General features: G+C 43.3%; 1 protein-coding gene and 1 long non-coding RNA gene across 3 annotated transcripts in view; one reads left to right on the top strand and one right to left on the bottom strand.

The window, feature by feature from the left end:
• LOC109269915 (uncharacterized) overlaps window positions 1–12,350 on the bottom strand; it is a 96,064-nt gene that overhangs the window by 69,408 nt on the left and 14,306 nt on the right. The window lies entirely within an intron of this gene.
• The window catches only part of TNFSF8 (TNF superfamily member 8), a 35,804-nt gene continuing 34,126 nt past the window's right edge, over window positions 10,673–12,350 (top strand). Inside the window, exon 1 of one of the 2 annotated variants that reach the window (XM_053908232.1) lies at window positions 10,673–11,409. In XM_053908232.1, the coding sequence (XP_053764207.1) occupies window positions 11,215–11,409 (195 nt within the window). In that variant the 5' untranslated portion in view covers window positions 10,673–11,214. The remainder of the gene's footprint in view (window positions 11,410–12,350) is intronic. The other variant, XM_019454047.2, reaches the window with a different exon arrangement.

The following is a 12,350-nucleotide window of genomic DNA, read 5'->3' as shown; positions in this document are numbered from 1 at the left end:
GAGAGAGTGTATGAAGAAAATGCTTATGTTTACCACACTATTTCTTCTTCCTGGACACACAGAAACACTGCATTTTCCAGCCTCCCCTGTTCTTAGATTGGGGTCATATGGCTAGTTCTAGCCAATATAATTCAGGCAGTTGTGGTATAAGCCACTCCCAGGCATGAACTATAGAATATTCCATGTGCAGTCTCCCACACTCTCTTCCCTCTCCATAGCCAATTTGGAGACCACAAAGGTTACCCATTCCCTGACAGACTTCATGTAAATGAGAAATACATTTTTGTTTTCTTAAGTTCCTGATATTTCAGGGCTAATTTGTTCCTGCTGCCTATCCTAGTAGTATCCTGACTAATACAAAGAGGCAGAGTGAAAAAAAAAAAAAAAAAGGAAATAAAGAAACCAAGAGTTTGACATCAGCTTATAATATGACATCGAAAAGTCATCTCTCTGGATCTGAATTTTTCATCCATTATACAGAGACATGAATATATCATCATGTATGGTCCTTGATTTTGCAAATTACCTACTGACTGGACTCAGTACTTCATATATGCTTCTCTCCCACACATAAACAACCTCTGGAACTGCTGGTAAACCACACTGTTTTACTAAAGAATTTTTGGGGCGACAAAATGGATTATACCTAGAATGACCATATGTATATGGTTTAGGCTAGGACAGTGCCCAGTTAGACCCATTTTCCCACTGTAATTCAGTGTAATTATTAATATGAGTCCCTTTGGCCTCTAAGGCATCCTGGTTTAGACAATAAATTATAAGTTAAGCTGGTTATATATTACACACAATATATAGCAACTCTTACCTGACATCTCCAAGCTGAGACTCTACCATCCCCCACACCGTTTCCTAAAGTGCTTTCCTGGATCTCCTGAACACAGCTCATTAGCTGAGAAAGAGCTCAGAGAAATATACCAACTCATAACTCCTCATCATATTTCATTGCTTTAAACTAGTCATATGGCCCACCTTATCTACAGTCATTGTAGACTTCATGGTGATCTTATGTGCCCAGAAACAAAAACAAATAGGTAAGTATGAGTGAAGGTTTACCAAAATGCCTTTGCCTTCTCTTTGGGAAAATGACTACGGTTTAACCTCAAAGCAGTATCCCCTGATAAAGGTGGGATGACATGGCTAATGGGGGAAATGACCTCTGATTAATAAACAGCCTCTATATGGGGCAAACTGTGCCTAAATACCTGGTGGAAAGCCATAGATTTGGGACTTTGGAAGCTGTGAAAACAGATATTGGTTCCAACAGAGCTTGGGGGCTTTTAAAACAGAGTGGCCCCTATACCCAATGGTATAGTCTCATTATGAGGACACCTGTGTTTTTGGGGGGAGAAGGAAAATAGACCGTAGACTGCCATGAAGATGCCCACTTAGGAGACTCTCTTGGTGCTATGGTCTTGGCCTGCTGTGTTTCCTCTGCTGTGTCCTTCTTAGGGAACATGTGGGTTTGGTTATCTACTCTATGCAAATAATGGCCCTTAGAGAGACAACATCAGCAGGACCTGGAACTTGTTAAAAATGCAATCAGCCCTACCCCAGACCTACTGAAGTAGAATCAACATTTTCACAAGATCCACAGGCAATTCCTCGGCATGAAGGTTAAGAGGGAGTGGTATAATAGATGAACCCAGGATCAGAACTGGTGGTCACTCAGAAGGGGCATAACAGTGGACACAAGCTAATTTCTGCCACTCTTACTCATCGCCAGGTCAAATCAATATCCATGCATATTTTCCTCTTTTTGTTTCTAGTTTTTGCTTGTAATCACAAAATTACTGATTACAAGTAAGAGAGGTTAGATCCTTCTATTTAATTTACAATTAATCAATTAGCCTTCAATCCCAATGCAGCCGAGACAATAGCTTCCACAATGTTCTAAATGTATTAATTTTTAAACACTCACAACAGGTGTTCTAGGGTGTTTTAAACAATATCAACCCTTTAACCACACTGAAAGGGAAAACAATTGCTGTCCCATTGCCAATGACAAATGAGACAGGGGGCCAAGTAGACCCCCTCCAAATTCCTCTCCCCCCAAAATACTATCACATTAAAGCAAGAGAAAGAGGAAAGAAAGGCAAAGCCATATGACCTCAGGGGTAGAAGCCAGTTTTGTTCAGCCCGCTCCTTTAAGGGACATTCACAGGGAAACCAAAGACAGGATCTCACAACAGGAGTTCAGTGCCAAGAGTACTTTGACATGCCATGTCTGAGTGCCAGTCCCTTAAGGACAGGGGTCTCATCTTCTAAGGTTTGACCAAACAGAAGGATGAGCTCCTTGGGCTGATACCTTATGCTCTTTCAGTTCCCATTGAGGGTTTCCAGCTTGTCCGGCTATTTGTCAGCTATACTCACATTTTCTGATGTGAGGGACAGAATGGGATATCCCAGAAAGCAACTTCACAGAGGAAGGAGAAAAGGGCACACAGGGCTGTGTCAACCACTCTGTGGGCTGGTTTCAGAGGTAGAAATTTAATTTTAATTCTTATATATTCCACATTCCCTAGAAAGAGGTAGTGAAAGGTAGTACATGATATTCAGACAAGGAAATAATAGATTTTCCTATGACCTATAGGAAACTACATATATTAAAACAGAAAACAACATTATATGTGCAGTACTGCCCCACAATATTGCTTGTGGTCTCCCCTCTGCGTACAGATTCTAGGTTGTTTCTAGTACCCTTCTGTACCAAAAGCAACACATATTCATTGTAAATAATTTGGGACAAACATAAACATATATAACATGAAAATAAAAGAGTAAATATGCTTAGCAAAATTGCAGCTGGGAAGTTGCAGGAGGGAATAGAAGAAGGAAGGCAAAAATAAGAACAAATGAGCAAAGATGGAGGGAAAGAGCTTGGGAGGGGAGACAGAGGGAGAATGCAAAGGGGGAGTGAGGTCTTTGATGATTTGACCCGGGATGATGGAGGAGGAGTTTGGTTGTCTAGATAAACTCAGTGGTTTATGTATCCAGATTGGTGTCTAACACTTCAAGCCAACAAAAGGAAGAGTCCCGATCCCTTGGACAAATGTAAACTGAGTGCTCACCATGCACCAGGAGGTATTCTAAGGTGTTTAAACAATATCAACTCTTTAACCACGCTGAAAGGGAAAACGATTGCTGTCCCATTGCCAATGACAAATGAGATGGGGGGCCAAGTAGACCCCCTCCAAAAAGTTTCAAGCATTTACTTCACAGTGAGTGCTCAGCAAATGTTTGCTTGAGTAGAAGGAGGTAGGAGAGATGTGAAGTCAGGCCTGTATTTCCAAGACAATGCTCTGAACCCTTCTCCCCCCATGCATACTCCACTACGTCTTCACTGAGGGTACATCTCCCATTGAGGTGCTCCACACATTTTTCCATTCGTTAACACCTTTTGTGTGCCCTCTCATTGATCATCCCTCTTAGGACACTCACATTTTGTTCTTTCAGTCTAACAATAAGCCCCTTTCTTTGTACAGCTGAAAGTTTGATGTTAAGAAGCCAAGGTTATGTTGGGACTTTTTTGTTCTCCTTCCCAGTAAAGATAACAGCCACAAAAAGTGAATTGGTGCATTCTGTTGTGGTCAACATGTTTTCTCCTCTGCTTTTTGCTTCACAACTGCAAATATGTGCCACTGCACAGCTAACACATCTGTTCAACTTGAGATGGTTTACTCGGGGAATAAATCAATTTTTACTTCAAAAGCAGGACCCATTGAGCTTCAAATTTCTTAGAAATAAAAAAAAAGAAAAGAAAAGAAAAGCTAGCCCACTTTAAAGAGAAAAGAAAAGGTCATTTCCTGATTTTGCTAACATCAGGAAACAACACTTTAGGACATCTTTCAGTGTTAACCTCAACCCCCAACCAAGTCCATAAATCTAGCACAACCAGAGGATAGAGGTTGTATTCTACATAAAAGAAGTCTGAGTAACTCAGAAGTGAGCCATTCTTCTCTTCAAATGAAACAGATCCTAAACTTCTGAAAAGTTTCCAAATTTCTCTTTCTCCCCCCTACCCCCCTCTTTCTATTTCTCCTTTTTTTCCAAATTACTTTTGTTTGTTGATTTCTTTGCCCACCAATTATATTCCAGTCACTGTTCCAAGAAGATACTAATTTCCTTAGACATCTATGTGTCAGTTCCATCTGCTTTTATTTTGAGACATATGTGTGCCCTTACACTTAGGGGCAAGGACCAGAGTAGGGAAAGAGATAGGAGTTTGTAGAATGGAAGGCAGCAAGAGGGGAGGCGTCAGGGAAAGGATCAGGCCTGGGATCTCTTCTCTGAAACAAGCTCATATTTAGACTTCATTTAGGAAAATGGCACGGAGTCTTAAAACAAATGGTGTTTCTTGCAGTGTTAGGTATTTGAATTGGATTTATTAGGTAAATATACAATTTAAACCTTTATCGGGAGCATGCTAGGTGTGGACACATGCAAGCTGTTTATTTACTCCAGGGACATGCTGTGTTCTCAAAGTGATTACAGTGCAGGTGGGGAGACAGAGCTATAGGTAGCTACCTAGAATACAGGCAATAGGGCCTCATGGTGCTTATAGCAATTTGTTCTGTAGTCAGGCAGCCCTGGCTCAGAATGCCAGCTCCATCACTCAATATCAATACGACCTTGGAACAACCATTTGGCAGCTCCAAGCCTTAGTTGTCTTATCTGCCAAAGGGGAATAAGAGCACTCATGAGATAATTGTGCAAGTTAAGTGAAACTATGAATGTAACATGCTTGGCACACAATATGAGCTCACAAAATGTAGGTGGTGGGTGTAATCATAAAACTATTACTGTCATCATTATTGACAAGAGGTAGAAGTGTGCTCTGAAATCCTAAGGAGCAAAGAGAGATAGATTTCTTTCTGAAAGTCAGGGATGGGCACTCAGAGAAGGGACAATATTTGAACAGCAACTTCAAAAAATATGTTTTGAATTGCCAGAGCAAGAGATGTAAGAAAGGGCATTTGATGTAGTGGTGAGGATGCTGCCTGCGTGAAAGCCGAGTCAGGGAAGAGATTAGTAAGCTAGGGGTTCAGAATAAACATTGTATGTGGAGTGGAGCTAGGCTTTTGGTGGGATCAGAGCCTGAAAATGAGTCTTAGGAGAGGGCCAGGGAGGCCATGCAAGAAAACGTGACCAGGACTCCACAGACAAGGATGGATGCTGCAAGATTTTAAACTGGAAGAGGAAGGGAGTGAAATGACCTAGTACAGTTTGAGTGGGTATTTATTTATTAAACTAATGTACACATCAAATATGTCACCTCAAGGAAGCCTCCCTGGAGAATGATAGATGAGCTTGGGTTTTCCCACCATGCACATAGAATGCCCTGAATTATCTGGTGTTAATATCAATTACATTGTATTGTAATTATATATTTAATTGCCCATCTCACTCTCCTGATTGTAAGCCTCGCAAAGTCAGGGATGACATGTGGTGTTCAATGCTGTAGGGCACTGCCTAGCTCATAGTAGTGCCCTCAAACGCCCAATGGGTGACGCACCGTAGAATAAGTCATCCTGTCTCTCTTCACCTATGTTTTATTGATATGGAAATATCTTTTCCCAGCTTTGCAAAAAAATGCAGATTCTCCTCTCTTCTCTAGATGACAACAGATTTCTTAAGGACCATCTAACCTAGGAGTCTTCTAGTCCTTCAGCTCTCCTGGAAGCCCCTAGATGCCAGGAAAGTGATGTTCTTTTTTGTTGTTGTTTTGTTTTGTTTTTGCCTTGAATTCTCCACTGCCCTAGTGTTTGTTTATTGCTAGTTCTGCATCACTGAAAATCATAAGACTATGTTTCTTTTAAAATATTCTAGTATTTTCACTTGTTAAGGTTGGCTCTTATCCTGATTCATTGTGATGCCATGCATTAAATTCATAGATTACCATCAGGCATTTCAGAATATGCTATATATTTCAAAGCACCTATACAAGCAGCAAAAGGTCCATTTTTCCTTTTGAACTCATCTGCTTTTTACGATCAAAGAGAGTTATGCAACCCAGTATGTTTTCTTCTTTGCCCTGGTTACCAAGAAGCTCTGAAGTATACATGTTGTGCTCAACCGCTGAAAACTGTCATCCGCCTGGGTTTCTTAATCTCTTACTCCTTTTGCTTTACTTTACATCTTGGCTCCTACCTTTAGCCTTGTTTTAATGGCTTCAGTTCTTATATATCTGTGCATTTAACTTGCCTCAAAACCTTTTTGAAGTGGGCAGGAATAACATGTGTGTGTGCATGTGATGTATATATTCATATATATGGATATTACATATCATGCATGAACACACACACATATTCCCAATGCTGAAAGTATACCTGTCTACATATTTTCCAAATCTCTTCTGCCATGCCTCTCTTTCAGCTCCTGTGCCCTCTCCAATAGTCTACTTGGTCACACGCAAATGAAGGTATCTAGCTGCTTTACAATTAGTGAATCCCAAGAAAGAAACTTTTCACATGAAAACATGAGTTAGTAATATTAACATAAGTGCAGATTTTATGGAGGAGTCTGAGGAAACACATTTCTGTTCTTTTCTTCAAATCCCTTCTTTTGTAATACTGCCTTTAGTTGAGTTTATTTTAATACTCTAAATCAGGGGTCAGCAAACTTTTTCAGGAAAGGGCTAAGTAGTAATATTTTAGATTTTGTGGGCTATAAGGCCTCTGTTGCAACTATTCAACTCTGCCATTGTAATGCAAACACAGCTATAGGGACGCATGAACAAATGGGCATGACCATTTTCCAGTAAAACTTTATTTATAAAAATAGGCAGCAGGCTGATTTGACCCATGACCGTAGTTTTCTGTGACCCTAAACCTTCCACATCCACCGTGTCTTCAGTCACTAGATTCTCTCAGTGCAGTGTCACTCTGGCCAACACCTACGTCCAATCTACTCATGTTAACCCCTGCAAAACAGAGGGCTGTCCAGTTAATGGGACAAGATCCTTCTTGCGTGTTTTATTGCTTGAAAATACCCTGGAAGAGTTTGCCCTTCTCTCACATATACTAATAGTTTTTAAAAATATTTCTTTCTACCACATACAGTGATCACCACAAGATAACTTTAGATAAATATTACAAATATATTTCTGTCTGCAATAGTATTTTTACAGCCTACAGCCATATTTGAGTTTAGAAAGTGGACTCAATCAAAAGACAGAAAAATGAATCTTCATGTCAACATTCTCCAATGACATGACCCTGATCGCTAACTTTTCTATGCCTTGGTTTTCTCATCTGCATAATGGGGATAGGACTCCATCTGCTCAGAGGCCAGAGCTTAGACCCGATGATCCCTTATAGACTCTTCCCAGAATTTAGACAGACTATTTTCCTAAACCAATGATTTCCAAATGGTTTCAGGAATTTCAATTCCCTGGGATACTTGTTAAAACAGATTTCTGGACCCCAGACTGAGTTTCTGATTGAGTAGGTCTAGGATGGAGCCTAAGAATCTGCACCACCAAATTCCACTAGTGTTGGCCAAGGTACCACACTTTGGGTCTGTATGATAGAGATCTCACAGTTCTTTATACAGGGAAACAATGATGGGGCAGGGTGGGGGTGGGCAGTCCTATAGCTGGTTCCTCTTCATCTCTCCAAAATGCGGTTCTTTCTTGAAGGGATGAGAGATTAGTTCTGTTTGTCCACTAAGTCTCAGATGCTACAGCCATACCTCAGCAACTAACTACAGGTTGAAAGGAGGCTGGTGGTGACTCTCGTGGGGCCATGCTGGAACATAAAGGCTAATGGGCAGCCAAGTAACCCCGGAGAAGGACAGGGAAATGCAGAACCATTGAGAAGTGACAGACAAATATGCCATCACACAATTCCTTTGTATAAGCCAAACTTCTAGAACCTTCTCTTTCCATAAACACAATATCAACACAAGCATTGACTGAGGGTTGATCATACAAAGGTCCAACACCAAATAGTGCAGGGTGGGAGGCAAGGAATCTGGAGAAGACTGCCCTCAAGAACCCTGAGTCTTATTATGCCAAATGCAAAAGTCACACATGTTCCCACACTTGGCAGAGGTCAAAACAAGTAGATAATTGGATATAATGTTGTGTGGCAGGACCATGGAGTATTCTGAAGAGAGGTTGTTGGCAGGAGTGGGAGACCTGGGCAGGCTTCCCTGGGAGGTGGAGGCAGGTGGCAGAGGCAGGAAGGATCTGAAGAAGCGGCAGGGGGAGGAGCCTGGCAAGCTGGTTGGAATATTAGCAGGGAGGGGATGAGAACAAGCACATGACTTTATCTCTCTCCGTATGAACCCCCTCAGCTCATCTCCACCTCTCTGCCTCAGTTTCCTGATTTGAGGAATAAGGGTTTTGAGCTAAATCACAAGTTCACAAATTTTGTTCCATCCTGGAGGTACCCCAGGCTGTTAAAAGGTAAATGAGCATGCTGGGCCCAGCCCTCCCCCCGAGTCTTGTTGCCCCTGCATCAGCCAGAATAGCTCTGCTTTCTTACATTTCTATGCTCCCTGTACAGTTTAGCTTCCAGAATGGATTTGAAAGTCACTCAGCAAGAAACTCTATGAAAGCTCTTTCCATTTGTACATTGGGTGGCCAAATGGAAAGGAGAGAGAAGCCAGGCAGCACAAGGGATGAGACCATCAGGTTGGCCCAACTAGAGTCTAGAGCAGCTGGGCAGCCACAGGGGGTGAGACCAGCGGGGTGGGAACCAGGGAAGGTTGCAAGCTTGCGTGTGGTGGAGAGGCATGGGGACAGCAGTGAGATCGGGCTCACAAGCTGCTGGAGAGGCAAACGGATCTGAAAATCTCAACTGCTCAGAAGGTTCTGAGTCAAAACAAAGGATGATTTTTTTCCCCCTTGTCAGCCTTCCCTCTCAGGACATTGTACTATATGCAAAACGTGTAACTGTAAGACAAACATTTTTTTCCGCTGCCCTTCTCAGCCCCACGGGCCTTCAGGAAGACCTGCACTTCAAGCACAGCTTTTTTATTTTTCAACACCTACAGCTTTCATTCCATAATCAGAAGTTTTCCACTTTCATCAAAGAGACTGAAGACAAGCCAAGGGAGGGCTCTGTTCTCAGCAGTGCCTGGCAGGTTATGGAGCCCCCCGCTACCCGCTCGCTGCCCGTGCCCACCACTGGACACAGCTGTCTCACCAGATCATCTGGGCATGCACCCTGAGGACACTGGCTTGCTTCATTCCTACCTCAGTGACCAAACCAGATGAACAGGTGCACCCACTTCTCCCAAAACCAGGCCCGACTTGGGGCCCAGGGGTCATCAGCTTCCTCAATTGCAAAATAGGTATACTTTATACCATTCGAGTTGGCCCAAGAAAATAATTTACCTCTTGATGACTCTTCTGTTTCCAGGATCTGTGATTTTATAGATTCACGGGGGAGGAATATGCAGGCCAATCCCTAGAGCCTGACCCAATTCAGGTGATGCTCAGACGTCTGGGTTTTTCTGCTCACAAGTCTTCAATTGTGGCAGTGGCAATAATCCAAGCTGGGCTTTGGATACAAGACATTTCCTTATGAGGATCTGGGATTTCTGCTGGCTCTCAGAGATATACTGCAGCCAAAAATGAGCAGAAAGGCAGGGGAGGGCGGGCGCTACAGAGAACTGGGTACTTCCGAATGAAGTATTCAAAGAGCTACATCTGGAGGCACCAGCTATGCAGTGATTCATATTTTAAATGGGGTGTTGAAATGGAGATCATTAGTAACTGCAGATGTGACAGCTCTGTCCCCCAGAGAATCTATTATAGCGGTCCGGAGTCTAGACTCAGCCCCAGGGGACCACTGGGAATGTTTAACCAGGATGGGCCAACACCTTTGCCAAGTCTATCCCCATTCATGGATTTCCCTTACTAGACTATCTCATGTGATGTGTATGTCAAGGCATGGGGGGGGGGGGGGGGAGGGGAGGGGCATAGGACCTGCACAAGGACCCAAGGTCAATAGCGGGCAGGGCTGAGACCAGGGCTCAAGTTTTCTGTCTTCAAGCACAGTGATGATTGAATGCTTTAGCGTGGGCCATACAAGTATGGCCCTGCACCCAGGTGATCTCACTGATCAACATTTGCCACTTCGGTGGAGACAGTTTGCATGCTCTCTGATCCTCAGTTTTCCTATCCGTAAAAAGGAAATCGTAGCTGCGTCAGAGGGCAGAGGTGAGGGCGGAGTGACGCAACGTGTAGAGCACTTCTAGCAAAAGCACTGTGCCTGAGATAGTAGAGGCTCAGCTGTAGCAGTCACATGCACACATACGCCACACACCACACACACCACACACACACAACGTGCACGACACACCATATGTGCACACCACACATGCGCGGCATGCACAGACCACGCGCCCAGCGCCACGCACACACACAGCACCCAGAACACGCCCCCCACCATCTGCACCCGGGCACTTCCCCACCCCCACCCTCACCACCAGTCCTTCCCCTTTCTGTGATTTTTTTTTCAATCCCAGGTTTATATGCAAGCTTGACACATCCCAATCCAGTCAGCAGCAATTTTTGTTTAAAAGATCAGTGTTTCCATATTCCTGCTCTCTTTGAACTTGTCTCCACATTTCATGCTGCCATGGACTTGTCCCCTTTGGATAAATCTCCACTATTATGGGTCCTTTCTTCCCAGATATCTGGCAGCATTTCCAGATTTCAGGAGAAGCTGATAGGATCAAACTGAACCCTTTAGAGTCATTATACTCCAGTCCAAGGACTCCAGCTTCTCCGAGGCCCAGCAGAGACACATTTTCTGCGGAGGTCTTCTGAGCTGCAGGCCTCACTGAAGAGAATGTGCAGCTTCTCAAGCAGGAAGACGTTTTGTGGCTGAGTCTAAATGAAACAGAAGTTGCTTTGTGCACACACACACACACACACCCCGGAGTAGGGAAACCGTCATTTTCCTACTCGCCCTCTGACATCAACCACCTTCTCTGTAGCTACAGTCTCTCTGCACTCAAATTCATCCCTGGCAATGAAAAATGAGCCTCTCCCCTACCCTTGCTGCCGCCTTTCGCCTCACGCCCCCAGAGAAGAGTTTCTTCGTGTGGCAGCCGGTGAAGGTTTTTTTCCAAGTCACATGATCCAGGATGCAGGGGGAGAATCCTTCTTGGAACAGAGATGGGCCCAGAACCGAATGAGATGAGGAGAGATAGGGTGTGCTGTGGGAAGACTATATAAGAATGGACCCACGGCTGCAGCAAGCACTCAACCGAGTGGCCCCTTCTCAAGACACAGCCATGCATGTGCCAGAAGGCTCCGTCGCCAGCCACTTGGGAACCACGAGTCGTGGTTACTTCTATTTCACCACGACCGTGCTGGCTTTGTGTCTCGTCTTTGCTGTGGCAACCATCATGGTGTTGGTAGTTCAGAAGAAGGTAAGTGGATTTCTCTTCATCCCCTTTCCTTTCTGACTTATGTTCGGTTTTCCCCAGAGAGAGAGCCTTGAGGATAAAGTAATAAATTAGTTGAGAAGAAAAAAAGAAAAGTACATCTATCATGTAGAAAGAGGGTGAAAAGAAACAGGAACTTAAAACTCTCAGAAATAATTTGGCTTTTAAGAGAAAATGTGTTCAGCCATCATCTCAAAACTTTCCGGACTCGTGTGGGCCAAAAAAAGAGAGAGGAGCTATTAGCATTAAGAAATTAAGATTTAAATTTTGCTGGGCCAGAGACGTATCAAAGAAGGAAGTGATAAGGAAATCTGATAACAGATCTGCACAACGTGTTACCATGTCTTCAAGGTCTTCTGACCAGATTGTAAGGTTCTATATTCTCAGTGCAAATGTTCCAGAGATCTCTGGGGCCTCCTCCATTGCCAAGAGCTTTCTCAACAAGGAGCTAAGTTTCAGAAGCCAAGGTGCATATGGGAAGGAGCAAGACAGAAGCCAGGCTTAGCTCCTCAGAGCTAATTAAAGCCCACAAGACAAAGCTCGCTCCTGAGCACTGCTTGGAAGAACTTAGGATGTCACAAAAAACACGGAGCAGAGGAACACAATGTAGAAATGTTCTTAACACCTGTTCCCTCTGAAACTGCTCAGAATACTAAAACTACAAGCAATTATAGGTACCCACTGTAGAGGCAAACTGTCTCAAGAAATTGACTTTCTTTGGAGGAAATGGTAAGATTTGTTGTAAAAACAGAAGAAATGAAGGAGGACACTTCTTATTTTAGGAAATCAGTGTTTACAGACAGTCTGCCATTGCACATTTTGTAGAAAATACCATATTGATGGTATATGTTGCTCATGAATTTTTTTAATGAAGTAGAGTTTAGGTCAATTTTGATAATTTGAGAACCTGATCTCTCTACACACCC

Source organism: Panthera pardus, unplaced genomic scaffold (genome assembly GCF_024362965.1).
Source record: "Panthera pardus isolate Hobbes unplaced genomic scaffold, ASM2436296v1 HiC_scaffold_20, whole genome shotgun sequence".
NCBI lineage: Eukaryota > Metazoa > Chordata > Mammalia > Carnivora > Felidae > Panthera > Panthera pardus.
Note: the sequence above shows the minus strand (reverse complement) of the source record. Positions and strands in the feature narration are given on the sequence as shown.